Below are 26,080 nucleotides of genomic sequence, written 5' to 3'. Positions count from 1 at the left end.
CTTGGGCCAGTTCACACATCCTTCTTTGACTCTTGGAATGATCACTCTTTGCGGTTATATTTAAACTTATTAGGATGGTGTATACCCCTTTCCTGTTATAAATGTTAATACTCTTCTTTTAGTATTGTTTTCAAACATATTCTTGCCTTCAACTAATAATACTACATTTTGTATATATATGCATATTTCTGAAAACTTTTGTAAATGAATGGCAAGCACATTCATGCAAAGAAGCTAATTTTGTTCTTTATGTAAATTTCACAAAATGCTCAAATTCAACACAAGAATATATCTTATAAAGTCACACTCATGCCTAATATTCACTAGACGGGTCTTAAAACCACAGAATGTGACACACAGGTACTGCTTCACATGCTATCAGTGTACAGCCACCAACTATAGTTCCTTACATTTTCACTGTGAATAAGACCCCAAAACGAGTCTATTTTTTGACAGAAATGTTCAAGATAACACACTTTTCTTGGAACAGTTCTTAATTCTTAACCCCATTGCTCCAGGGTTGCCCCCTGAGAGACACTCAAAGTCCCATAGCAACACAAAGGCATTCATGGGCCCCCAGCCTGAAGGCAGCGGGGTCTAGAGCTAGTGTGATCATTATCATGTACTGTATCACACCATATGTGAGGTCCTATATGTCCTTGAATGTCTAGCATGTGTGTATCGGGGCACTGCTAAGAAGTCTGGTCCCCCGACAGAATTCCCAGGGAGATTTTCCGATTCCGATTATAAGGATTTCCGCGGGCCTCTAGGTAGTGATCGGGGATCTTCCTTGGAATACTCCTTTTCCGTATTTAAGTCTGGTTAATTAACATTTTTTAGCCTACTTAGTTGTATCTTAGTTGTATCGTGGTTAACATCCATTTAAGGAAATTAGGATTTTTTTTTTTAAATGAAATATCAGATTGATTATGTTGTTGATGCTTTAATTATGCAAAATGTGTGTCTAGACTCATCTATCATGCCTGACAATCAAACAAAAAAATTATGACTTTTGGACTTTTCTACTTTTCTACTACATTTTACGAATAGTAAATCAGATGAATGTGATTTATGTAACGCTGTGATGCGTTAAGCAAGCTTGCCTCGTTTGCCTGGTTGTGAAAGGTCAGGGTGGATGGGTGGGTGGCAAGGCATGTGAGGCCAGGACCAAGACAAACAGACAGCCACTGCCTGTGCTATTAGTCCTGTAAATCAGACACAGCTACTGCCTTTGCTATTAGTCCTGTAAATCAGACACAGCTACTGCCTGTGCTATTAGTCCTGTAAATCAGACACAGCTACTGCCTGTGCTATTAGTCCTGTAAATCAGACACAGCTACTGCCTGTGCTATTAGTCCTGGAAATCAGACACAGCTACTGCCTGTGCTATTAGTCCTGGAAATCAGACACAGCTACTGCCTGTGCTATTAGTCCTGGAAATCAGACACAGCTACTGCCTGTGCTATTAGTCCTGGAAATCAGACACAGCTACTGCCTGTGCTATTAGTCCTGGAAATCAGACACAGCTACTGCCTGTGCTATTAGTCCTGGAAATCCTGTATGATGGGTTTCACAGGCGTCTTTTTGTTTAGTCCATTAATGTGCTATTTGTTGGGAATTCAAATCCATTAATAGAGATTACTGCGTCATGTGTTGTTGTGGTGTGACTCCTGTAGGCAACCTACAGGTTTTAAATATGTCACATATACGCATAGGGTGGTTGGACTGTGAGTTGGTTCTTGCTGTGTCTTGTAGGAGGCATTCGTGCCCAGGGGCCCTTGACTTCCTAATCTGTTCACGATCACTCTCTCACTTCCAATTTGCTGTAGGAATTCTCCAAAAATTGTGAACAGTCACAACAAACTCTTGCAAGATCCGGGTGGGATCACAACTTTTTGGAATTTCCCCCAGGGAATTGAAAAGAAACTCAGTCACCACAGTTTGAACTGCAATTTTTGAGAATTCCTGCAGCAAATTCAGTCACGTTTGGCTGCAACAATCACAACAAACCCTTGCAAGATCCTGGACGGACTGCTTCCCGGTGCTGTGACATAGAAATCTCATCTATCCATCCATCCATCCACATATACATAAAACACACACACGCACATATATATGCACACTTAATTCCAATGGAATGTTTCAAAGTTTATGGGAACTCTATTAATACGTAAAACAAAGTGGTGCTGACTGGAAACGACTGGAAACGAGATTCATGACAATTTTTGTTTTCTTGCCATTGCTGACGATGCCACAGACTTCAAAGGGTTAACACTTATTTATTTTTTATTTTTTTTCGTTTACTCAGTTAGCTTGAAGATGAAAACATGCAGAGTTGGACTCTATGTTGTTAATCTGTCTGAAGCAACTTTTTTTTCAGTGTAACTTACTTGACAGTCCTTGGACACACATCTGGATTGTATTGTATGGTCTGAGATTTGCTGCTGGCATTTGAGAGGTGGAAAAATACTGAAGATAATGATTCTCACACAAGTCTTAAGTAGTCTATGTTTTTTATGTCTTGTATAAAGAGTTTTTATAATCATTATATTCCATCTAAAATTGGGTTGTTGGGCAGTTTTTTTCTGAAGCTCATTTTTTTTTGATGACTGCTGGCAGTCAAACAGTCAGGACACATTGGACAGAAATTACTATTTCCAATTTGTGCTTTTGGCTCGTCTCACTCAGAACAGAAAGCATCAATCCTTATTTGTCAAATAGTGTGTGTTGTTAAATGACTAATATGTAAAGAGATTCTCAGGATGGATAGCTGTGACTGAGTGCTGAGCTTTAATCATGACGGCTCTGAAGGACCACAAGGCAAGTTTGGTTGGCTCCGGTTGTGTTTTCGTCTTTTTGCAACTCTGTGTCTCTTGAGCCATCAGTCCCCGTAATGGAGCATCACAGTGTTTCTCAGTGTGATAAAGTTAAGGCAAACATTTTGGCAAACTGTAGCCAAACTTAATTGTAACCTTTAAGCACTTTGCTAGTCAAGTTAAACTGATCTGATGATCTGATGGCCATATTTCTTTCTGATGATGTTTTCTCTATGGATGCTGCTGTTGTGTTGGATGCTGTGGGTGTGACATTCCTTGTGTCACACTTTGAAAAACTTTCCTTACTCATTGCCTAAACTGTTGATAAATGTCTGCACTGTGTTGAGTTGTAGCCCTCTAAAATACACCAGTAAGCGACTCCAGTCTCCTACTCTCTTGGACGAGGTCCATTCTTTTTCCATCAGTGCTTTACGGCATCTCCTCCTCTCAGACTGGAATCTCTCCCCATCTGTGGAAAGTTTTGTCTGGTGCCACACAGCCTTGGGCCCCAGTTTCAAATCTATGGAAAGTCTCAAAATTGTCAAACTGTAGTCCAGCTCGAGAGTTGGAGGGAACACAAACATGCAACCCTTGTGGACCACAACTGAGTCTGCATTGTGTCCATACATGGCATTATCTTTGACAAAGACACTGAAGCAGGAAAAGGCATGCTTTGAAAGGGACCTCTAGTCTGTCAAAATCAACTGATTCTGTATCCATGGGGTCATCTGTATTCAATGGGACTGACACAGTGAAGATTGCACCCCGGAGGAGTTCACTGTTTTGAGCAGACCAATTTACTGTTTGAAATCTGTTTGAAATCAGAAGACCGAAAGTAAAGGACCATTGTGCATTACGTATATATATCATATGAGAGGATGTGATTGCTCCTGTATTTCCAACATAGACAACATTTTTCATTGTTTACAATAACCTAATGGAACCTAGTGCATAATATACTTGAAATGTAAAGCCGTAGTGTCCAAAGTGTCCATAGTTGATCGCAATTTAATTGTACATTATTCACTCATGTTTACCCGTCATAAAGCAACATTTCTCAGCTGTTGCATTCGAGTGTCAAGTGGACAAGACATGCTTTTTTTTATCCAAATATATGTATTTCTTACTGAAAATCAGTTAACAACCTAAAATAATGACAAAGATTGTCAGAACACCTCACAGGTAGGCGATAGCATTTAGATTTGATAAAAAATGTGCTGAAATCAGCACAGTGTGCCACAAAATGGACAAACTGGCCTTTTAAATGGTCCATTACTATACTATGTAAGTATAGATACATTCCTATATGTCTCTGTACAGATCATAGATATAGGGTATTCCGTGGTTTTCTCCAAGAAAGATGTTCGGGGCTAACAAGGCTACCTGTGCTAGCTTCGTGCTTGGCTAACGAACGGCATTTAAGAATGTATGTACTCTGGTGGTAACTGAATCGATAGAAACTGCAAATAACTTTGATCTTGTCGATAGACCCATCTGACAGGACTGTAAAGCTGAACTTCAACATACCTTTTGCGTTATCCATTGTTCCTTGCTCGTTGCCATGAAACTTAATGGTAGGGGATTGCTATAGTACAGGTGAGGGTCAGGATAACAGAAACTGTTAATGGCCTCAAAAAATGAGTTTGTTTAAAAATGAATTTGCATTAATGTGTCAAATATTACTACTCAGAACATTTTATACTTTTAAGAGCAGATGCAGTGGTTCTAATTTTTGTAATCATTTTTTATTGTCAGGGTGGAAGAAACCAAGAGCCTTCTTCTGTTCTTCAGAATATTGAAGAGTTTCTCTGCAAACTGTGAGCACAGAAGCAAAACATTCCAACACTTCAAGGTAAGACTATTTATAGTTACCAAGTCCCGTGGGTTTGCCATGTAGTCCTTCTGATGCTTGATTGAGCCAAAATGACAAGATCTCTCCATTTTTTCATTTTGTTGATGGCATTGTTGTTTATGACATGTATTTTAATCTTTAAACTTCACACTGGTGTTGTACATATCTGTACATTTCTACAGTACAGTACATCCATACATTTTCACCAGTATGTGTTGCTCCCGGAGTATCAAACCTGTGATATTAACACTGTTAGGAACACTGCCCTCTTTCTTTCCTTCCCCCTTCCTTCCATTCTGTGTTGTTGTGGTTATATTAGGGGCGACAGTGGGGATTATATTAGGGGCGACAGTGGGCATTAGTGGGGATTATATTAGGGGCGACAGTGGTACAGGAGGTAAAGAAGTCGTTTAGTAATCAGAAGGTTGCTAGTTCGATTCCCTGTCGAAGTGTCCTTGAGCAAGGCACTGAACCCCTAATTGCTCCAGATGTGCAGTGTGCCATCAGTGTAAAATGTGTATACATTGTAAGTCGCACATATGTAAGTCGCTTTGGATAAAAGCGTCTGCTAAATGACTAAATGTAAATGTAAATGAATGAACCCACAGACACAGACACAGAAAGCATAGAAAGAGAGACGGACAGGTTTAGGCAGTGTATTTGAGTTTGTACGGCCAAAACAGTAACTTCCATTAAAAGTGACCCAATGGTATAGACTTACTGCTGATTGCACTTTCAATCGCCTACTCGTGCATCTATGCTATGCTGAAGCAAACCATAAAGAACTTTTTTTCCTTGTTTGATGCAAGTATGTATGACGAAAGACAAATCGAATGATGACGACACTCCATGGCTATGGGGTTTAAATGTTGCACAAATCCTGATTTGATCCATTCTACCAGTGGCAAGAGAGGGACTTCTCTCTGCAGAATCAAATTAAGGCTGTGTTGAAGTTGGAGGAGAGAGTCATACACATTATGTGCACTGCAAGCTGCCACCTTTTACTGAATACTTTTGATTTCGAGCATTAATTCACAGTTATAGTAAAGGTCTCATGCCAGTTAACCTAGCTATCCTAGTTTTCTAACTCTAGCGTAGGAAGCTAGCTTAACAACTGGCAGTTGCTACGGTGTGTTAAGTAATAGATAATGTATAGTCCGCCGCTCAGTATCGAAAAAATAAATCCCGACAGGATGAAAAGGATCCTTACAGGAAAAATTGGATAATATATGCAGATAAACAGCCAAATGTGTTACCTACTTTGTTTGTCTGAAAATACCCTGTATTTTAGCAAAGGCTGCCAAGAAAAAAAGAGAACGTTGGTCAATTTCAGCAGGAGCTTTTCCAGTGACACAATGGAACGAAAGGAAGCTCATCTTGATTCATAGCACCTTTGAAAAATTCATATAATTTTATAATACAAATGTGATAATTGTACTTACCTAATCCTTAAAGCCTCTACTTTTCAGTAAAACCACTCACAAACAAAATTGTTTGAGAAATACATTACACTTTGTTTTTTTGAATCACTGCATTGATAGGACAGCATAAATACCCACCCCTTCATTTGCAGTTTATTCACATGTTGGTTTTGGTGTCCCCGCCTGAAGCGTGAGAATAAGTAGTACAAGACACGTAACTGAGCGCACAAACATTCAGGTTGTGTACATTTAGCTTCATTCAACATTTGCATTTATTCCCTTTTGAGTTTTGAGTGGCTCACTGTGAAGTTATAATTGCATTTCAAATCAGCATTATGGTTTGTGAAGGTAGACAGTTAGCTGAAGTAATGCTTAATATTAAAATCAGACCATATTCCATGCTGTGCTGCTGTGGCAGAAATGTAAAGTCTGGAGTCAAACAGCAAAGGCAATATGGAAACCATTCCATTATTGACTTGGACTGTGGGCATGTTATGACTGCCAGTTTGGCCAACAGAATGGAATAATATTGACCCACATTTTCCAGAATGGTGTGTGTCTGTGTGTGTGTGTGTGTGTCTGCGTGCAAGCATGTACACAAGTCTAAGCGTTGAATATATTCATCCCGTTTAAGATATACGTGCTCTGTTAAACTTAATGTGCAGTAGCCATAACACACAGTATTTTGCTCAGTTAAATGCACAAGTCACTCACCACAGACTTAACTTAAACAGTTTTATTAAAATAATTAAAGATGGCATGAAACAATACAGACAATGCATTTCTGTACAGCATACTTTGATAATTCACATAGGTAGTTAATCCTAGGTTAATACATTACTATAGCAAAACCAGATGCTCATGTATTTAGAAAGGAAAAGCATATCTCTGTCAGACTCTTTGTCTCTGTGGAGGAATAGTAATAGTTGGGGGGGTTATATGCCAGGCCTTGTCTCAATTGTGAATTGTGTTTATTGGCCATACTGTACTTTGGTACCAGCTGTAAGCCTGTGAATGTGGACTTGACTCCTTCATTGAAGCCACTGTATGGAATAGTAAGGGGGAAGACAAGCCACTATATGAAGATGGCTATCAAGGGCTTGCCTGCAAGCAAATATTTAGCCGTGTGTGTGTGTGTTTATGTTAGCAGCACTATTCTTGTCAAACTTAATGGGGCTAGCTGGGCATGGGGTACGTTTGATGAGTTTATGCCAAGTATGTATGGCATAATCACAGACTAAGTAACAAACTAACAGGCCTAACAACTACCTATTTTGAAGAGCAACTACTTATTTTGATAAGTATGATATTTCATTAGTATTGGAAATACGTACAAACAATTCAAGAAAATCCATTTCAGGGACTAAACATAAACATGTATACTTTCAGATTAACATGTGTACCTGTAGTAGCCATGGTATAATCGGAATAATGGACTCCTAAGTGTTTAATTATTAGAAAAATAATTCACTTAGAGGTGTGTTATAGCCACCTTGGTTATTTTTTAAATAGCCTACTACTGTCCATTATTCCTACCATCAAAACAGTTTTAAATTAGGTACAGTTCAAGTGAAGGAAATTCACAGAATTCTAAGAAATGGGGAGAGCTTGCCTCCACTTTTTTGTGAAGTCATTTTTTGATAAAGCAGAAGCTTTTATAACACGAGGGAATGTATGTACAATGGACATAAGTAATGTCTTGGTTCAAGGTCAGTCATTGTTGAAAGCCAGTCTATAAACTGTAAAGATAAACTTAAATTCAGAGAGCATTTGTGTGACTGGCACAACATAACGATAGGGAAAGGACCCGACCTTAGTTGTGAAATGTATAATTTAAGTCTTTTTGAGTCACCTCAGAGCAAACTGAATCAGCCCATATAATACTTCTCAATACTGGAAGCATGTCTGCCACATTTCTACAGATTTGGGTTTGAATCATGCTCACTGGTATCGTCCGATGGGCAGTGTCTTCAGGCAGGTGAAGCTGTTAGGGTACTGGGCCAGGACCACCGGGTTTCCATCCATTCGGATCTCGTTCATGTTTGGTCGGATGTAGTAGGTGTTGTTCCCTTTACAGAATGTGTCATCACTAACTGAGGAGATGTTGTTGACCTGCACAGAAAGGAAAAGATTGTTTCATTTGTGAAATCTTGGTCAATCAATGGTTAATGGACTGCATTTATATAGCGCCCATCTTATACCACTCAAAGTGCCTCACATTCACGCCTTTCATACATACAATTCAAACCGATGGGAGAGGCTTCTATCTAGGTTGCCAACCTGCACATCGGGAGTGGTTGGGGGTTAAGTGTCTTGATCAGTGACACTTCGACACTTGGTGAGGAGGAGTCGGTATCGAACTAGCAACCTTCCGATTTCTAAACTCCTCTACCTCCTTCTCTTGCTGGCGACCACACACACGTACCCCATTCACATCAGTGTTCGACCAGGGTTAAACCTGTGTTGGTTTTTTAGTATGAAAGGGTCTACCTGGTTTATCTGACTCGGTTTCTCGACCTGGATTGGACATGGGTTGATTTTGGTATGAATGGCCAGAACCAGGTTCTAACGACATTATAACTCCGGAAAGAAATGTTGTCGGATCGCCTCTCGTCCACACAAACCCGGCGGATTGGGTCACTGAATCCGCAACCTTTTAAATCCGGTCTCCAGTGTGGGTAGATTCGAACCCAGCAAATCTGTGTTCGTGTGGGTGCCCGATCCGCACATTTTATAACCTGATGACGTAATTGCCCCACGTGAACGCCCCGTGCCCCGCCTCGCAACCTCAGCCTGAACCCTTATTAACCCCGCTGCATCACTTCATAACAGCAACAACATAAACTAAATCGAATTAAGAAGCTGGTTAGGAAAGGGATGATATTAGCATGCCACACTTTAATCTATCACTGTTTAATCTATTTGCATCAGACCATTGTTCAAAACCGGTTTTTAAAAGTGTCAGCAATAGCCTATATGAGCAAATATGACGTGAAAAGATTTTTATTATAGACGGAAGTTTCAAAACAGTAACTTAACACAAACGAGGGTTATGGCGAAGTGCGTGATTCTAACAGTCCTGTTTGAGTGCTGTGGTAACAGTGATTCCAGGTGGTAGAGGAGTCGTTCAACAAGATTGCTAGTTGGATCTCGTCTTTTGTCGCTTTATGCGCATGCATGACGTCTTTACAGCGGATTCAACCACAGATCTTTCTTGACACGGCTCCATGTGGACGCGATTAAAAAAAGGTACCGGATCCAAAAATGTTTCCGGTTTCTGGCAATCCAGGCTCCGTGTGGACGTAGCCTCAGACAAAAACAGTGGTGTGTAAAGGGTAACGAAGTGCTATGTCATGAAACCTTTCTCTTGCTCCTTTGCCGTATATTTCGAGAGACATCCGTAGATATCCCATTGCAATACTTTACAGCTTGCAATAGAGGGACGTCTGTGTAATGTTATGTCATGTGTGTAAAAAACTTTAAAACTAATCTCAGATTTATTGGAGAAGGCATATTCTGCCATCTTCTATTTAATGTGTCCTTTCAGAGGGACAGACACATCAACCCACACCTAATGACTTGAGCTGAGGGATTTCTTGTGATTTACTCACCTGCAGGTGCAGTACGCGAACGCTCTCTGGAATCTGGGGGACCGCCTCCAGTTCATTGTGAGCAAGGAAAATATTCGCTATCTTGGTCAACTTCTAATGTTGAAACAGAGAAAAAACAAAAATTAATTTAGTGAGTCACCAAACACTCTAAAGATTGAAATCAGTATAATTCCTTGAAAAGTTAAAAGTAGACTAGCTAGACTGTATACTAGCTCTGACAATACAACTACAAAAAAAAGAGTAGTTTTTTCTTGGCTTTCATCTTAAAAGAGAGAGAGAGTAAATGATGACCTCCCACCTTGAAAGCATTGGCCTTGACACCCTTGGTCTTGAGTCGGTTGTGATTGGCATTGAAGGAGATCAGCTTGGCTGGCAGCATGGGAAGCTTCACGATCTGATTTTCAGCCAGTGAGAGTTCTTCTAGAAGAGCAAGCTTTGAAAAGGCACCATCCTCAATCTCAGAAATGAGGTTTCCAGTGAGGTCAATCCTTTTCAAAGTGACTGCAAGACAAAGACATGTTGATGGTCAAGTTAACTTATGGAACCAAGATGAGAAATGTATTAATCTTAAGTACTTTTTAGGCTTGATTATATTGCTTGATCTATTATTCTTTAACTTCTGATTGTTCTTTCATTTAGGGATTAGTAGTAGTAGTAGTAATAGGGTTGTCTTCTCATCGCCAATTGTCGATTACTCAGTGGTGCTATTCTTAGTCAAATAAAATGCTGTCAACAAATGAATGACTATTACTTAGGCTGTTACTTAGAAACGTTTTACTCGTCTCCTTGTCAAATATGAATGCGAGCGAGAGGGCTGCACAGCAACTGTTCTTTCAGTACTCTCCTGTGACCGTGAGCAAGTCTACCCTTTTGATCCCCTTTCTTTCTGTGCCTGCTTTAAGCTACTGTTTACTGGATGATATTGGGTATATTTTCTTCATAAAATGTCATCTACCACAAACATCCTCTGTTAAAAAAAAAATGTCGGATGCTCGTGTGCTCTATAATGTTCAATACATTTTGGTGTATTAACATAGGAAACTTCGGACCTACAGAATTTAGCAAGAAATGCTAATGTTTTTAAAGCTGTTGTCATGTCACGGTCATGAGACCACTGAAAATCAGGATGTGGATGTTACATAGACTACGGTCATGGCCCACAGCCCAAGCTTACACGATTCCATGTCATCATTTCAAGTAGTGCATTTCCAGTGTTAGAAAACTAATATAGACGTTTTTTTTCCAATGTGTTTACTAACTTTATTCCATGGTGAAACCGAATTACTTAATTGATAAATGACTGATGAATTAAGTGCAGGCTTAGGAATCCTGAGAGAAGTATAAAGTTTTAAACACATTTTACAGAACGTTATATTAACATTACATGCATCATATCCATTTGGATACATCTCAAGATTCACTGTAGTGATTCTGTGAGGCTAAACAGTCCAATAGTCGTCTGTAAGCCGAACTGTAGTGTAGAAGTGTAATTGATGGATATTATATGGCTACTGGCTAGTCAAGTCATCTCGGTACATAATACCTATAAAATATAATGAGTAATAAAATGTGCTGATTGTGGCAATGACGAGGAAATCTCTGGTCCCTTGCAAGAGGATGCTGCAAAGCTCACCAATATACTCAAAGTCTTTGGCTGTAATCTTGGTGATCTTATTGTAGCGTGCATAGAAGTAGGCAGTCTCCTGGGGCAAGGCTGGCACAGATGTCATTTCTGGCGCCACCTCCTCACAGTACACCGATCCAGTGAGGCACACACATAGCAGACACGTGGGCAGATCTGAAATGGAAAGCCAGCTTGTGTCACTTGTGTCTTGGGCAGTTATTGTGCTTCCAGATATTAGCCTATTGTATAAGTACAATTTGTAGTTGATGTCTTTTTCCTTTTTTAATAATTCATTGACAATACCATTTCTAAATGTTGTTGGATTTATCATAATTGACTTCTGTGTTTCTGTAGCTGTTGATTTTACTACCCTGCTAACAAAAAATTGCAATCATATCTGCTGGTTTTATCATACAAAACCAAACCAATTGCTACTTACCCCCACATAAATGCAGCAGCAGCAGTAGTAATGGCAGCCTCAATTCCATTTTTTTTTTTTTTTACTAGCAACATGTATCTATTAAAATGTAGCACACACCCCTCACACACCTCATAAATCACCCTTGCAAGTGCCTCAGAACTACTTTACCGTCAGCGGTGCCCGCTCCAGAATCTGGTTCGTCAGCCGGCAAGAAAACGGAGTCGGAGTCGTAGTCTGTTAGAGTGGTTACCCCTCTCTGTGGTTTTGGATAAAATTGAAATTGGTATATTCATGGCATGGCGGAGAGGCAATACTGCTCCAATAAAACAGTTCAGCAGTTTCTAATAGATCTTTTCGAAAGACAAACGTGTTCATAAAGAAGGTGCCATCGTGATGTAGCTGTTAATTCACAGGAACCCTCATTTATGCATTTTGGTCTCTTTCGGTCCTCGTAAAACAACTTTTTAAATGTGTAAACTTAAATAGTCCATAACCTGTATTAACTGCAAAATGGGAATTTGATGGACTGCAGGGGAGTGGAGTGGAGTGTAGTGGAGTGTGGGTCTGGGCGCCTGTTGGATGACCCTCTCTGTGTCAGGGCTCTAAGCTCTGACCTCTGGGTTGGATTGCCGTTTAAACTCAGCTGGAGAATTCTCTAGCCAGAGGAATGTCTTTCACTGCCCAGTAGTCTCGAGTGCTGACTAATCAGAATCAGCCCAGACAGAACTCAGCCAACTGCCGAATAGCTCATGGGTGGGATGGCTTCGGACTGGAAGAAATCAGACGCACTTACGAATGGTCTTAATCAATTGTGTTTATATTTGCACAAAATGTCTGGACCAACATGAGGAACCAATCTGAGTGTACAATGAAAATAAACAACTACACCGAACGAGCTCATGCAAGCGTAAACACCAAATACCCTGCTTCATATGAAGCACATTTTATACTGCATGTTAAAAAATTGTCAATGTTACTGATCATGTACGTTTAAAAAAAAAAAAAAATTCAGTTATGTTTAATGTAAAGTTAACATTACAAAGTACATATAATTAAAGTTTAATTTAGTTAATGTCTTAAGCTACTCATTTATTTTGCATCAGTATTTGCATCAGTATCAGTATATATTAAAAAGAAATTCAGTTTTCACTCAAGCTTTTTCTTATCCTGTCAAAGATCTATGCTTTCTTAAATGGAAATCAATATTTCTAGATACAGATTCTACCTTAAGCTTCAAATTAACATAGAATTTGCAGTTTATCCACAACTTTATTTCAGCAGCTACTAAAAGACTAGCTCTAGAAAAGTAGAAAATGTCTTGGTAGTAATACTCATCTACGATCTAAAAAATATTTAAATGCAAATAGTTGTCCTGAAAAAAAAAAACTTAAAAAAAGTAGCTGTAATTAATGCAAAAGAAAATGTACCTTGGACCTTGACTCGAAGTAGACTTCTTCATTAAGTTGTATATCCTCTCTGGAATGTGCACCATGGTAGTGTAGCCTTGCTGATGCTAAGAGGACCCATGCAGCAAATATAATGGTGAAAAACATGGATCTCAGTATCTTTGCCATCTCATCCACGAGCTTGTAGACGTGCTTGCTGTTGTGTTGGAGTGCAAGGCGGCAGTGCAGGCTATTTTCTTAGTGCCTGGGAGTAAAATGTGATCTGTCAAATCAGTATTTAAAGCCTGTACGAGGAGCTGCCAGGGGATTCTTAGGCTGGAGTTTATGGAACAGACTTTAACCCTTTGCCTGCTGGGTGATTACATCAAACTGCTCCTGCTACTGGTGTCATTTTCTCTCTGGGATTTTTTTCGTTACCCTGGTGCTATGAAGAAAATTGCCCCCAAAAAACACAGACGACTAAAAAGTGTTTGATGAAATGGGCTTTCAATATGTTTTCATAATCACTCTACTTCACTGATAATCTGGCCAAATCTCTCAAATGTTGAACCTGGAAAAACACTTTTGTTCCCAGCAAGGTTATAATAGTTTTCCATTTTCAAATTTGTATTCAATCTGAATTTCTGTTTAGATCTAGTTAGTAACCAGTGGTTTCATTCATTTCAGTTTAGTTTTTATTTCATGGACTCATTTCTATTTCGTTTTAGTTTATTACCGTTTCAGTTTTAGGCATGTTAGTTAAGGACAAAAGTTGAAAAATAATCTGCTTATCATTAAAGATATCAACATTTCAAGACTAAATGTAACCATCATATGCAATACATTTGTTTTAGACTGAAAGCCGGTTAAAGATGCAGTCTGCAATTCGGTTTCGGTTTTGTGAAAAGTTGTTGATATTTGTGCTGAACAGCCAATCAAATGACACCCCTCCCTTGGGTGTCCTGAAGCACTGTGTTGATTGGCTGGGATTGTTTATGGCTTGGTGCATGCCACTATGTTTGTTTCCCATTTACAGAGTCAGGACTGTGTATGAACACCAGAGATTTTAGTTTTATTTTGTTTTATTTTGTTTTTAGCACAAACACAGCTAGAGGACGGTGAGGAGCAATTTGCTGAATTTGACAAAAGGTGTATGAGTTTAGAACCATGGACTGTATCTTCAATAGGCCTACACATAAAGTCAAGAACACGATTAGATATTACAGCCATTTACTTTTATGCAGATAAATGTAAAGAAACCTTCTATTGGCGTAAACAGAAGTGCATGTGTGAACAGTGTGGAAAAAACTGCACAGCGAAACAAACCATGTTTGAAATAAAATAGGCTGATTGGAGCATTATCTTATTATAAAACTTAGCCTTAGCCTTCTTTATGGAAGTTTTATGACCTGCTTCAGCCAAAATATGATTGGGCTCTCATTTGTTTTAGAGCCAATGTCTGTCATACTGTTCCTCGGATATGTCTCAAACGACCTTTCCGCCAAAGCATTCGACACAGGCATCATCAATAAAACTTCAATTATATTATGAATTTTTGTGTAAATGTATTCCTTAGGATAGTGTGCAGACTAGAATCTACTGTGCCATTGTGTTGTGCCAGCTCAAGTTCCTACAAGTAATCTACACCACAGATGCTGTGATCTGAAAGTCCTGCTTTCATTATAAAAGGTACAGTGTGTAGGTTTTAGTGGCATCTAGTGGTGAGGTTGCTGAATTGCGATACCCATCCCTTTACAACTGGCACAGTGTAAAGCCATTCTTGAGCCAGTGTTTTGGTTTGTCTGTCCTGGGCTATGGTAAAAACATGGTGGCGCAACATGGCGAAGTCTATGGAAGAGGACCTGCTCCCTATGTAGACACCAAGGGTTCATTCTAAGCTTATGAAAACACAATTATTCGTAATTACAGGTAACTATAAACTAATGAAAACCTAATTTTGAATACTATATTACTTTTCTACTTATTATACGGCTCTTCAGAATGTTCCAAAAAGTACCGTTGATTTGAATGTGCCATCCCAACCGTTCACAGGTGAATATTTCTTGATATTCACCGCTGCGAAAAGATATTGACCGCTGTCATTGGCAACGGGTTTTGTGCTTCTAATTCACATCTTTCATATCATTCCGCAAGTAGTCCGGTCATTTAACGTAACAGACTCATTGTAATTTGAAGTCAGCAAGTAATGGGTTGCTACGCAACTTAAAACTTGAAACTTAAAAGTTCTATTTGCTTGAAGAACTATTTATTTCTTAGCGGAAATCAAGAAAAGGCAACTAAATCATTAAAAAGAGGTATTTTGGAGGAATGTCTTCTATCGTTTTTGGCAGGTAACCGTATAATAAGCGGGATAATGGATTGTCCGTCGGTCATTATCCAAAAATAAACCCCTTCAGGACGAAACAACACCCCTCCGCTGCGTGTCGGGGTGCTGTTTGCCCCGTCGGGATTTATTTTCGGATAATGACCTCCGGACAATACATTATCCCTTACTTATTGATGCCAGTAAAAACTACACACTGTGCCTTTAAATTTGAAATAGTCCTATATAGGACTCACAAGTTTCTTCCCAGACATATCTGACTTCCTCACTTGATAAGGCCTACTTCCTTTAGTGAACATCCTGACATGCCGCAACGCCATCTCAAGGTTGTCGACTATGACTACACAGAATTTTGGGAGTGTGACACGCTTGAATGGATTCGATGTCCGCTGACTTGAAAGGTTAAGTTATTTTTTTTGTCTTTTCTTGTTTTTACTATTTTTTTTTAACAATCATTCAATTTGTTTTCTGGATAGGTTGAATTGGCCTCTTTCTCTAACTGAAGTTATTTGTATAAAATCATGAACTTCCTTTCCATCACTTGCATATATGAGTTTGCTCTCTTGGGTGTTACTTTACATGTATCCCTTTTGTGTAATAGAATTTATGGTCCATCAACATGGAAGTTATAAATTCATTATAAATGAAAATGTCAGGTGGCCCTTCCTCAAAGTTAAGCCAAAACATTTTTTTTTTTTTAAATGTGACACTTTTTGTGCTATCTTTTTACAATATGAGCAATGAGCCCCAGAAATAAACATTTACGGGATGGAAACAAGTGGCCTGAAACTGAGCAGTATTACAGGTGTGTTAGCAATTATCAGAACTTGTAAAAATAATTTACTGTTCTGGAAAATGTTTTTACTGTGTTCATTTTCTATAGTACATTGCCCTTTCAGGGTGGTATTTGAATGCATGGCTGGACTCAAAAGCTATAAAACATCTGTAGGTGCCCCAGTTACCACTCAAGAGATTCTAGTGTCATACATACATACTGTCAGTGTTTGGTGCAAGCCCTCACAGAGGAGCTGGAATCAGCTCGTACGTACCCAACCACATTCTGCAAGAATAACACAACTCCATGATGCATGAGTCCCAAGGGAATAGGTTTGCACCCTTGCGTAGATGGTATTCGGAGCAGTTTTCTTTTTTTTTTTGGTGGTGGTGGTGGTGGTTTGATGTTTGAGAAATATTTTGATCTATATTTGAATAAACAATGCCCCAGATATTACCCGTGTATATTCACATGTAGATAGAAGCATTAGGTGGGTGTTGGGAAGCCAGCTGATTGTCAAATGACAAGATGTCTAGGTGACTCAGAGGCACATAAAACCGTAATATTAGATTCGTTCTGTGTGCTTGGTCTGTGTAGCACTTTTATACACCTCACTGCTAAGTTTGTCTGCCAGCTTCCCACATTTAGAGTGTTCATGCAAACTTGCCAGTATTTCATGTTCGATTTGAGGAAAAAGTGAAGAGACTGACAAAAACAGACATGAGTCTTGTCCTAATGAAACGTTTGAAATATATTTAAAATCACTTTTCTAGACAAGGACACTGCTCAGAAATGAATGTCTAATCTGGCATTATTCTCGCATTTGACTAATGTGGACTGGCTATTGAAAGTCATGTGATGTCAGTTGAGGTTTTTGTAGTTGAGATTTGGAAGTAGTCAAGCCTGGTTGGGCAAGAGAAACAACAAGGTGTGACTGAAATGTTGAGGAAGCTGTTGAACATCTATTTATTGAAAAAATATATGGAATGCAATTGTTGCATTCATTTTGAATAACATTCCTGGTAATAACTGCCAGCACAAATAATTCATGTTAAGTCATTTTAGAATGACATACTTTGTAAAAAAAATACTGAAGTGGTTTTATAGGACATTTGCAAAAGCAGGCTGTCTTCTGTGCCTCTAAAATTGATATACACCCTACCGTATTTCTCAGATGATGAGCTGTTCTCCCGTAAACCTTTTGAATTCAACAACGTCTGCAAGAGCCTCTACCAGGCACAGGCAATATATCATGTCTTTGTCCATCTTTAAAAACAGAAAGGAATACTGAGACTGATGACTAATGGCTGTGGTCTAAAACGGAGTTGAATCCAAACATGCCAAGGGGAATACAAAGGGATATAAGTATTGCAGAATAATTATGAATCCCACCTGAATACACACGGTATGCTTTTTTGCACTAAATGAAAAACGAGTCCAGGGAATTGCGCTGTTATTGTTATTATATGAGCCTTAGGTCATTTTGAAGAGATGCTTAGTATTCTCTGGACAGTGTAAATGATTCTCTCTCCATTGGAACATCTGGGGTTGGAGCCCTAGTGCTGGTGGATGACGAGGGCACTAATGGCACCAACTATAATAATCTACGTCATGCTGCTCTTTTACCTCATCTGCTTTTCTTGGTACTGGGAAGCAGTAAACAGGATGCTATGTGCCTGTGTGTTCTAGTAGGTTCCGAATGTGCCCACAACTACTATCAGTCGTCAGTCTCATACTCATACGGTCAGTTTGTATCAAACTGGCTGTTTGAACAGGAAGTGGATTTCTTATTGTATAGATGCTTTGTTTAATTCAATTCAATAGGTTTTTATATAGCGCCCCAAACCATAAAATTGTCTCCCGGCCCTTTACAGAGCCCAGAGCCTGAACACCACTGTCCACGTCTTTGCTAGATGTGCGTTTAGAATCAGTCATGTTTGATATCTTGTATGTGACCTTGTGGCCACATTTGTTTTGGCCGGTTCTGAGGCCGACTGCTGCTGGGATTATCCTTCAAGTGATGTCTCTAATTGCATTAAATCACATTAGCATTATGTCCAGTGTGCTCTGCAATGTTTTCTCATTCTAAAGGAAGTTTCTGTCAAGATTTATGTAATGGTACTACTGAACTATTTTCAATACTCATTTCTCTGTTCGAATTTGGTTGCCCTAGAAATGTCATATCAAGAGATCTGCAGACTTGTCATGACATTATTAATAGGTTAAACAGAATGGATTTTCAGTTAATTTTCATTAGTGTTCTTATTGAGTTGAAAGCTCTTTCTAAGTGACTAGGCTATTCATATGTTTGCGTTTGTGCTCCTGTTTTGATATGGATGACGATACAAATGTGACTTGACATTAAATCCATGCAAAGACCTAAAAACGTTTACTGTAAGATCTGCATGTAGTGTTCTGGTTTTTAGTAAAAAATGACGTTTAGCTAAACGAATTGGCCTTTATGAAAACAAATAACCAGCTAAAAAACTGCAAGAGAGTGTTAAGAGCCATCACCAGGTAAATTAATTAGATTCCCATCTACTGTGTTGAATATGTAATGAGTATTACAATGGTCAGCATTATACAACGTTAGGGGCGACAGTGGTACAGGAGGTAGAGAAGTAGTTTAGTAATCAGAAGGTTGCTAGTTCGATTCCCTGTCGAAGCGTCCTTGAGCAAGACACTGAACCCCTAATTGCTCCTGATGTGCAGTGTGCCATCAGTGTAAATGTAAAATGTGTATACATTGTAAGTCGCACATATGTAAGTCGCTTTGGATAAAAGCGTCTGCTAAATGACTGAATGTAAATGTAACTGTAAAGAACTGTACAAGGGCTCACAACTCAAATGTGACCCTGGTAGCACCGGTGCCCGTATCCCATAGATTGTGTCACTGGCATCCATTTTAGTGGCAGAACACAGAAAGTCATCTTAGAAAGGCTTTGAATTTCCTCATCAGATGTGTAGGTAATTGCAATTGCTGTCAAAGGTTAGAGATTTCAAATAAGGTGTGTATTCTTAATGTAATTTCAGTGTAAGAAATATATGGAAAATAGAGTAGATAAGACAATTAGCTTGTCCAGCTTTTGAAACCAGTGATCAGTGATCAGAGGACATGTTATGATTGTTTGTGAAAATGCTGATGTAGATAATGCAGCTAGGACATCCCTGAGCATTATATATGAACATTTTTTAGTAAAAGCGGCCGCAAAACATTCTTCTTTTCACTTGGCATTTGAAAACCATGTGCAGTTACAGAATGTGGTGGAATCAAATGAGATATCATGATTGCAATTAGATTGATCATTTGCCTTTCCATCATCTATATCAACAAGTTTTTGGTGAGATAAAACATGTTTAGCCAAAACAAATCCCCTGGTTGGAAACTTGGTTACTCATGCCTTTCATGTGGTAGTGTTAATGTTGTAATAGCAGCACTTGGGAGGGTGTAGGGGGGGGGTTGCGGAAAAAGGACGGAGGTGTGTTGGGTTGTGCAGTATCTCCCAGAGGATCTATATTGTTCGTTGGTACAACACATAATTCGGAGCAGCTTTTTCAAATGTAGACAATGTCTGTAGTCACTCAACTGCTGGAATAAAGGTCACAAATGTGACCCTTTAGTCTCAGTCTGGAGCCCCGTGGTAAGATTGACAGGACAGAATATGGGGAAGGTTTATGGGTATATTGGGCGGTAGATGATAACACAAGGCTATGGAATGTCACTATTGTGTGGTCAAAATGTCATAATGGAGATGCAACCATGAATATCTTTAAAGAGCAATCATCCGCGTAATCCACTTCTTGGTCCTGTTTGACATCCTGTAAAAGCTCAGTATACAGTCAGTATACACTAATCTGCTCTTCTCATGTTGTGTTGTACTCTAACTACTGCTGGCTTTTTCACCTTGATGTGTGTTTTTTCCTTGTTGGACCATCTGGTGCAAACATCTTCAGGCTCTTTTCCATGTATAGTAGAACCCATCGTGTCAGGCTTATAGTTGAACCACTTGGTGACCGCCATCTCAGGACTCCTAACCACCATCACTGATGCTCCTCACCCTTCACAATTGCTTGCCATCAGTTAACTGGCATGGCTTAGAGACAACTTGTTCTTAATTGGTTGTTTACAGGCTTTGATGTGATGTTTCATTTAACACCAAATAAGGTTCCATATATTTTTGGCGTCCAGTCCACGTCCATTCACAGCTCTAGTCCAAAATATGTTTAAAGTGGTCCTAATACAATGGTTGAACTCTATACCTAATTTGTGTTCTTTAAATTCTTCATATTTGTTTGAACTCGTGTCACTTTTGTTTGAAAAATGGTACTTTAGCTTTACCGTCAGCAAAGTTTTGTTTTCTATTGGGAAAACCGCAAAAGGTTGTTCACAATCCTTCAGTCATTTCAACAAATATTACATGGCCATTAAGGAGATATGGAAAATTTAACAATGTCCTAAACTATTTTTTCTCCATGTGCTTCCACAGTTCTACTTTGTGTCTGTGGTCAGCAAATGTGTTTTTCAGCTGGCCGGTGAGACAGGTGGTTTAACAGTCAGTGCTTTAAGTCAGAACATTCTGATTTAGGCATAGTAATGTTTTTCAGTGACAGAATGTAAGCAAAAATACTGGTTCATACTTTTTAAAGCAAAACAATGACACTATACTGTGTAAAGGTTCTATTCATCATCAAGAATTAGAACGGAATATGAAGTTAATTGAGCATTTGAAATGCATCCAGGAGAGTATTTGAAATGGCAAGAAACTGCTAATTCTAATATCTAGTTCAAGGTAATGTGGTCAATACAAAAAATGGTTTGAATTTTAAAACATGAATTTGCTCAGTGTTTCAGAATTGGTAAAGAATGTTATGTTATCTCCTATAAAATAAACTCATTGGATTCTCTATCTCCATTGCTACTTGTCTAAAAGTACATGTTAAGGTTTGATTCTGAATCCTGGTGGTACGGTGCTGTTATTGAGTGTCCAGTGCCTCTTAGATGGAAGCCAGACACGAAAACAGTAGGTGATCCTTTCAGCTTGAGTGCTTTTCCTCCGGGGCAGGTTGAATAATTTGCTCCTGGGACTGGATTGAAAGACTGCAGAAGTGATTCTCTTCAGATATTCACCACAGGCTCTTGAGAGATTGAGATCTGCATTTTTTGCACTGGGAACGGCTGGAAGCTGTTGCCTCCATGTGTTTAATGACTTCAGTTCAGTCTTCTGGCTTCAGCTGCTTTTTTTTTCTTTTGTTGAGTGGAGGCCAGAGTTTTCCAGGAAAAAAAAGAGAAAATAAGAGTGATAACTGCAGTAAACCAGAACAACATGCTAATACCTGCACACTGAGGATCTGTTAGGTTAGAAGTTCCCTCAAGCTGTCTGGAAGCATCTTACATATTCCATGTCATTCGTCTTGACCTATTAAATGTCATAAGGCACTTTAATGTCAGCCAACATGGGTTTGGCAGCCCTGTTAAGGATTCTAGACTGTGATTAAATGGTTGTCTTTGTGACCTTTTTTTCTTTGAGTACATTTGTGTGTAGGTGGCACCAGTATGGCTGCAGTTTACCAGGTTTTATGTAATCTTCTGAATTGAAAAAGATTACTTGTGTAAAAGGGATGAATTTCTGATGACACAGATACACGAGGCTTATGCCATCTATGAAAAGACTATTTTATAGAATAACACAAGGGAAACAGTAGGCTAATATTTCATAGTCCATAAAAATGAAGCAGATGAACAAACGGACTACTAACTTGGCGATGGAAATGGGACAGAAACAGTCTCTATGGTCTAGTCTAGTGGGTTGTGTTTCATCTAGTTTTTGCCAATAAGTCACATTTTTGTCAAGGATATGTCTATACAGTGCATTCAGAAAGTATTAAGACCCCTTCATTTTTTTTTCACATTTTGTTATAATAATATATAATATAAATCTTTATTTCAGACGCCAAGTTCCATATAAAATAACAGACATACAACTATAAAAAATAGAGAGAAAAACAAGAAGATACAACATACATAATACAGTTCATTAAAAAGTATGAAGACTTTTGTGCCAATGTCGTCTTAAGTTCGAAGTAAATCGATAGCAGCTCTTTAGAGGGTTGACCAGAGCCTCTACTATACAGTTCTCAGATTTGTCCAGTCGACACATGAAACCATACATCAATTGTCTCAAGAGCGCCTCACAGGTTGGTACGTGCTTAGACACAAACAACTGACTAGCACTATGCCACCTAGGCACATAAAGCAGCAATCTAAAAGCATCATTGTAAGCTACTTTCAGTCTCTGTATACTCCTTTTCCTGTGATTGTACACTGCTCAGTTGTGGTCTAATGGTGTTATGAAGGTTCTAAGCAGAGAACAGTTATGATGCAGCCTTATATCTTAAATCATTTAAATCCATTTTTCCCTCAACAATCTATACTCAATACCCCATAAGGACAACACAAAAACTGAAATATCACATTTATAAGTATTCAGACCCTTTGCTATGACAGTCAGCTCAGGTGCATTCCATTTCTCTTGGTCATCTTCGAGATGTTTCTACACCTTGATTGGAGTCCACCTGTGGTCAATTAAGCATTTCTCTTGATCATCTTTGAGATGTTTCTACACCTTGATTGGAGTCCACCTGTGGTCAATTAAGCATTTCTCTTGATCATCTTCGAGATGTTTCTACACCTTGATTGGAGTCCACCTGTGGTCAATTAAGCATTTCTCTTGGTCATCTTTGAGATGTTTCTACACCTTGATTGGAGTCTACCTGTGGTCAATTAAGCATTTATCTTGGTCATCTTTGAGATGTTTCTACACCTTGATTGGAGTCCACCTGTGGTCAATTCAGTTGATTGGACATGATTTGGGAAGCACAGTTGGCTTCCATAATTCTTAAATGGAAGACGTTGGGAACAACCAGGACTCTTCCTAGAGCTGGCCGCCCAGCCAAACTGAGCAATCGGGGGAGAAGGGCCTGGGTAAGAGAGGTGTCCACGAACTTGATGGTCACTCTGGTTGAGCTCCAAAGATCTTGTGTGGAGATGGGAGAAACTTCCAGAAGGACAACTTTCCATGCAACACACTACGGATCTGGGCTTTATGGCAGATTGGCCAGACGACAGCCTCTCCTCAGTGAAAGACACAAAAAAGCACCTTAATGACTCTCAGATTGTGAGAAACAAGATTCTCTAGTCTGATGAAACCAAGATTGAACTCTTTGGCCTCAATTCTAAGTTTCATGTCTGGAGGAACCAGGAACCAGGAACCAGGCACCGCTCATCACCTGCACCATACCATCCCAACGGTAGAGCATGGTGGTGGCAGCATCATGCTGTGGGGGCTTTTTTAGCGGCAGGGACTGGGCCACTGGTCAGAGTTGAGGGGAAGCTGAACAGAGCGAATTGCGAAATAGAATGAAAACCTGGTCCAGAGCTATCAGATACTATCCTGAAAAAGGACATTCTATTTTGAACAAGATATTAAGTTGTATTTTCAAGATACTATCTCGTTATTTCAAGATATTTTCTCTCAGTCAAATAACTTTTGTAATGGATTAGAAGCAACATTCTCAAGTATTATTGATAAAAAAACAGGAGCTTAGAGATTGGTCTAAAATTGGACAGTTGCATCACCGCATGCTTAAAAAAATGAAGGTATAACTCCAGAGACCAGTGATTTGTTAATCATTGTGGGCGCACCACTACAACGTTCAACAGGAAACACCTGCTTTATATGCGATGGAATGCAATGGTAAGTGAGGCAGGAAAGTGATACCGAGTCACTGGAGAGTGAAGAGGAAGTCATTCAGCCAGTAGGAGGGTTGAGAAAACTAGCCAATAGTGCTGAACAGGACCTTGGGCCTATGGTCCTTCTTAGATACATTTTCTGCCAAATGGTCATTCAACCAGCCTCCTGATCATTTTTAGATCAGTTAATAGCACAATATCATAAACGTTGGATTCAGCCCATCTCCATATTTTCCCTAATGCTGGTGTATTGTTGTTAAACCAGGGCTGAGAGCGAGGCTCGGGTCACACACTCTTAACTCGAATGGGATGTGCTGAGAACAGATTCAATTGTACAGTTGAGTTAAATACACGAGTAGGCTACTTGTGGATCTTGATAGGCCCTATCTATATAATGTAGGCCCATATGATATATTTTAGTTATGGATATTCACATGTTTATTTACAGAATGATCAGTCCATACTATTCCACTATGGCTATATATGGGGCGACAGTGGTACAGGAGGTAAAGAAGTCGTTTAGTAATCAGAAGGTTGCTAGTTCGATTCCCTGTCGAGGCGTCCTTGAGCACGACACTGAACCCCTAATTGCTCCTGATGTGCAGTGTGCCATCAGTGTAAATGTAAAATGTGTATACATCCTTGTAAGTCGCTTTGGATAAAAGCGTCTGCTAAATGACTAAATGTAAATGTAATCCAAGCGATTGAGTTTAGCGCATATCTATTTATTCACTATCATTTGCAGTGTTCGTGTAGTGCTTTTATTTACTTTAGGACATCACGATGCCTAGAATCCTGACTATAGATGTGAAACGTAATTGTTAATGATACAAATATTCTCGTATTTATTATTATTATAATGATTTCAATCCGAAGAAGAAGAGCTCCATCGCATGTAGGTATGGGAACGCGTTTTCAGTCGACCTTCCTTGCGATAGCAGAACAAACAGATACGGGAGGGGTAGAGTGAGGGCGGATTGTCCACTAGTTGCCCGATCGCGGATGGCGTTGTTCTGTCAGATGGGTACAAAAATATAAATAGAAAATGCTAAAATGGGTCTCCAAATCAACTCTGACGTCCGTTCATTGCCCTGGGCGACCCACCCTAATAAACTCTATGTGTGGAAAACACTGGACCGCAACAGGTTTTCTTGCCATATTGAGTAGAATGTATTTACATTCATTCTCACAAATTCCCAGTTCCTGCAGACAAGAAATATGGCACATCATAACATTCCCACTGGGTTTTACGTAATTCACAATTAGGCTGGTGTTTCACCAAGCAGGCTTGTCCATGATGTATGATGATGCAATAGTCTTAATCTCAGTTTAGAAGTTCTCCCTTTTCCTTAGTGAAAGTTGGTGTCAGCAGCTTTGTGACTGGGGTTTAGAAGAAAACTTTTAGCTAGGAACTAGCTAGTGCGATTCAAGGGTACTCTTAGTGGTTAGATGACATGCTTTGGGCCCTGGTTGCTTTTTCTAGTGCTCATATTCTCAGAGTGAAACCACAGTCTGTAGTGACCTATGCACAGTGTTACTTCTTTCAAGGGGAATTGCCAAACAGACCTGCCAAAATGGATTCTGTCAGTAGTTATATAGATATATTTTGTACTGCTACATCGAACACTGCAGTTAATTCTGACCTGTCTTGATCCAGACTTATACAGTTGCCTCTTCTATAAGGCTTTAGTTACCTAGTCATTCAGTTCTTCTAGGGTTAGTGTGAATGAAGTTTGTTACAGTGCTTTTGTGATGTGATGTCCCAAGCATTGATTTAATCAATATGTACTAATAATTGATTAAACATGAAATACAATTCAGCTGTAACTGCTGTTGCTGATATTGCAATATCTCTTATTCTGTATCAGGCACTAGGCTAATGTTTCCATATCCTGTGTCATTGGCAGCATGATCAGTGCCAGCCTTAAGCTGCACACCAGATGTTAAGAATGATTCTTGAGGCAAACATTTTTAGTTGATCTTTGTGTTGTGTTGTTTGGTCCTTGTAATATTTTTTTAAATAAAGTTTTCTCAAGTATTTTCCAATTAATATATTATTTTGAGTACCAGAATGGTCTTAA

At 39.2% G+C, this 26,080-nt stretch overlaps 2 protein-coding genes across 3 annotated transcripts in view; one reads left to right on the top strand and one right to left on the bottom strand.

Moving 5' to 3' along the window:
• Positions 1 to 26,080, top strand: part of LOC116220598 (centromere protein P) — a 73,644-nt gene that overhangs the window by 10,402 nt on the left and 37,162 nt on the right. For both annotated transcript variants that reach the window (XM_031568488.1, XM_031568489.2), the window contains exon 7: positions 4,572 to 4,668. In XM_031568488.1, the coding sequence (XP_031424348.1) occupies positions 4,572 to 4,668 (97 nt within the window). The remainder of the gene's footprint in view (positions 1 to 4,571; positions 4,669 to 26,080) is intronic.
• On the bottom strand, positions 6,586 to 13,910 carry ogna (osteoglycin, paralog a). Its single transcript, XM_012819947.3, has 6 exons — positions 13,173 to 13,910; positions 11,914 to 12,001; positions 11,334 to 11,498; positions 9,999 to 10,201; positions 9,701 to 9,793; positions 6,586 to 8,201 (listed from the first exon to the last, which is right to left on the bottom strand). Exons 1-6 carry the CDS (start codon positions 13,317 to 13,319, stop codon positions 8,031 to 8,033), a joined length of 867 nt encoding a protein of 288 aa, XP_012675401.2. The 5' UTR covers positions 13,320 to 13,910; the 3' UTR covers positions 6,586 to 8,030.

The sequence above is a fragment of the Clupea harengus genome, chromosome 5 (genome assembly GCF_900700415.2).
Source record: "Clupea harengus chromosome 5, Ch_v2.0.2, whole genome shotgun sequence".
Classification (NCBI taxonomy): domain Eukaryota; kingdom Metazoa; phylum Chordata; class Actinopteri; order Clupeiformes; family Clupeidae; genus Clupea; species Clupea harengus.
This window is presented reverse-complemented; position numbering and strand designations above follow the sequence as displayed.

What these genes read in the sequence shown, in the direction of transcription:
- ogna (XM_012819947.3), bottom strand. Translation starts at nt 13,319, where the DNA reads ATGGCAAAGATACTGAGATCCATGTTTTTCACCATTATATTTGCTGCA. An exon ending in ACTTCGAGTCAAGGTCCAAG is followed by an intron (nt 12,002 to 13,172) that starts GTACATTTTCTT and finishes CCAAAACCACAG; the next exon opens with AGAGGGGTAACCACTCTAAC. An exon ending in TTCGCGTACTGCACCTGCAG is followed by an intron (nt 8,202 to 9,700) that starts GTGAGTAAATCA and finishes CTTTCTGTGCAG; the next exon opens with GTCAACAACATCTCCTCAGT.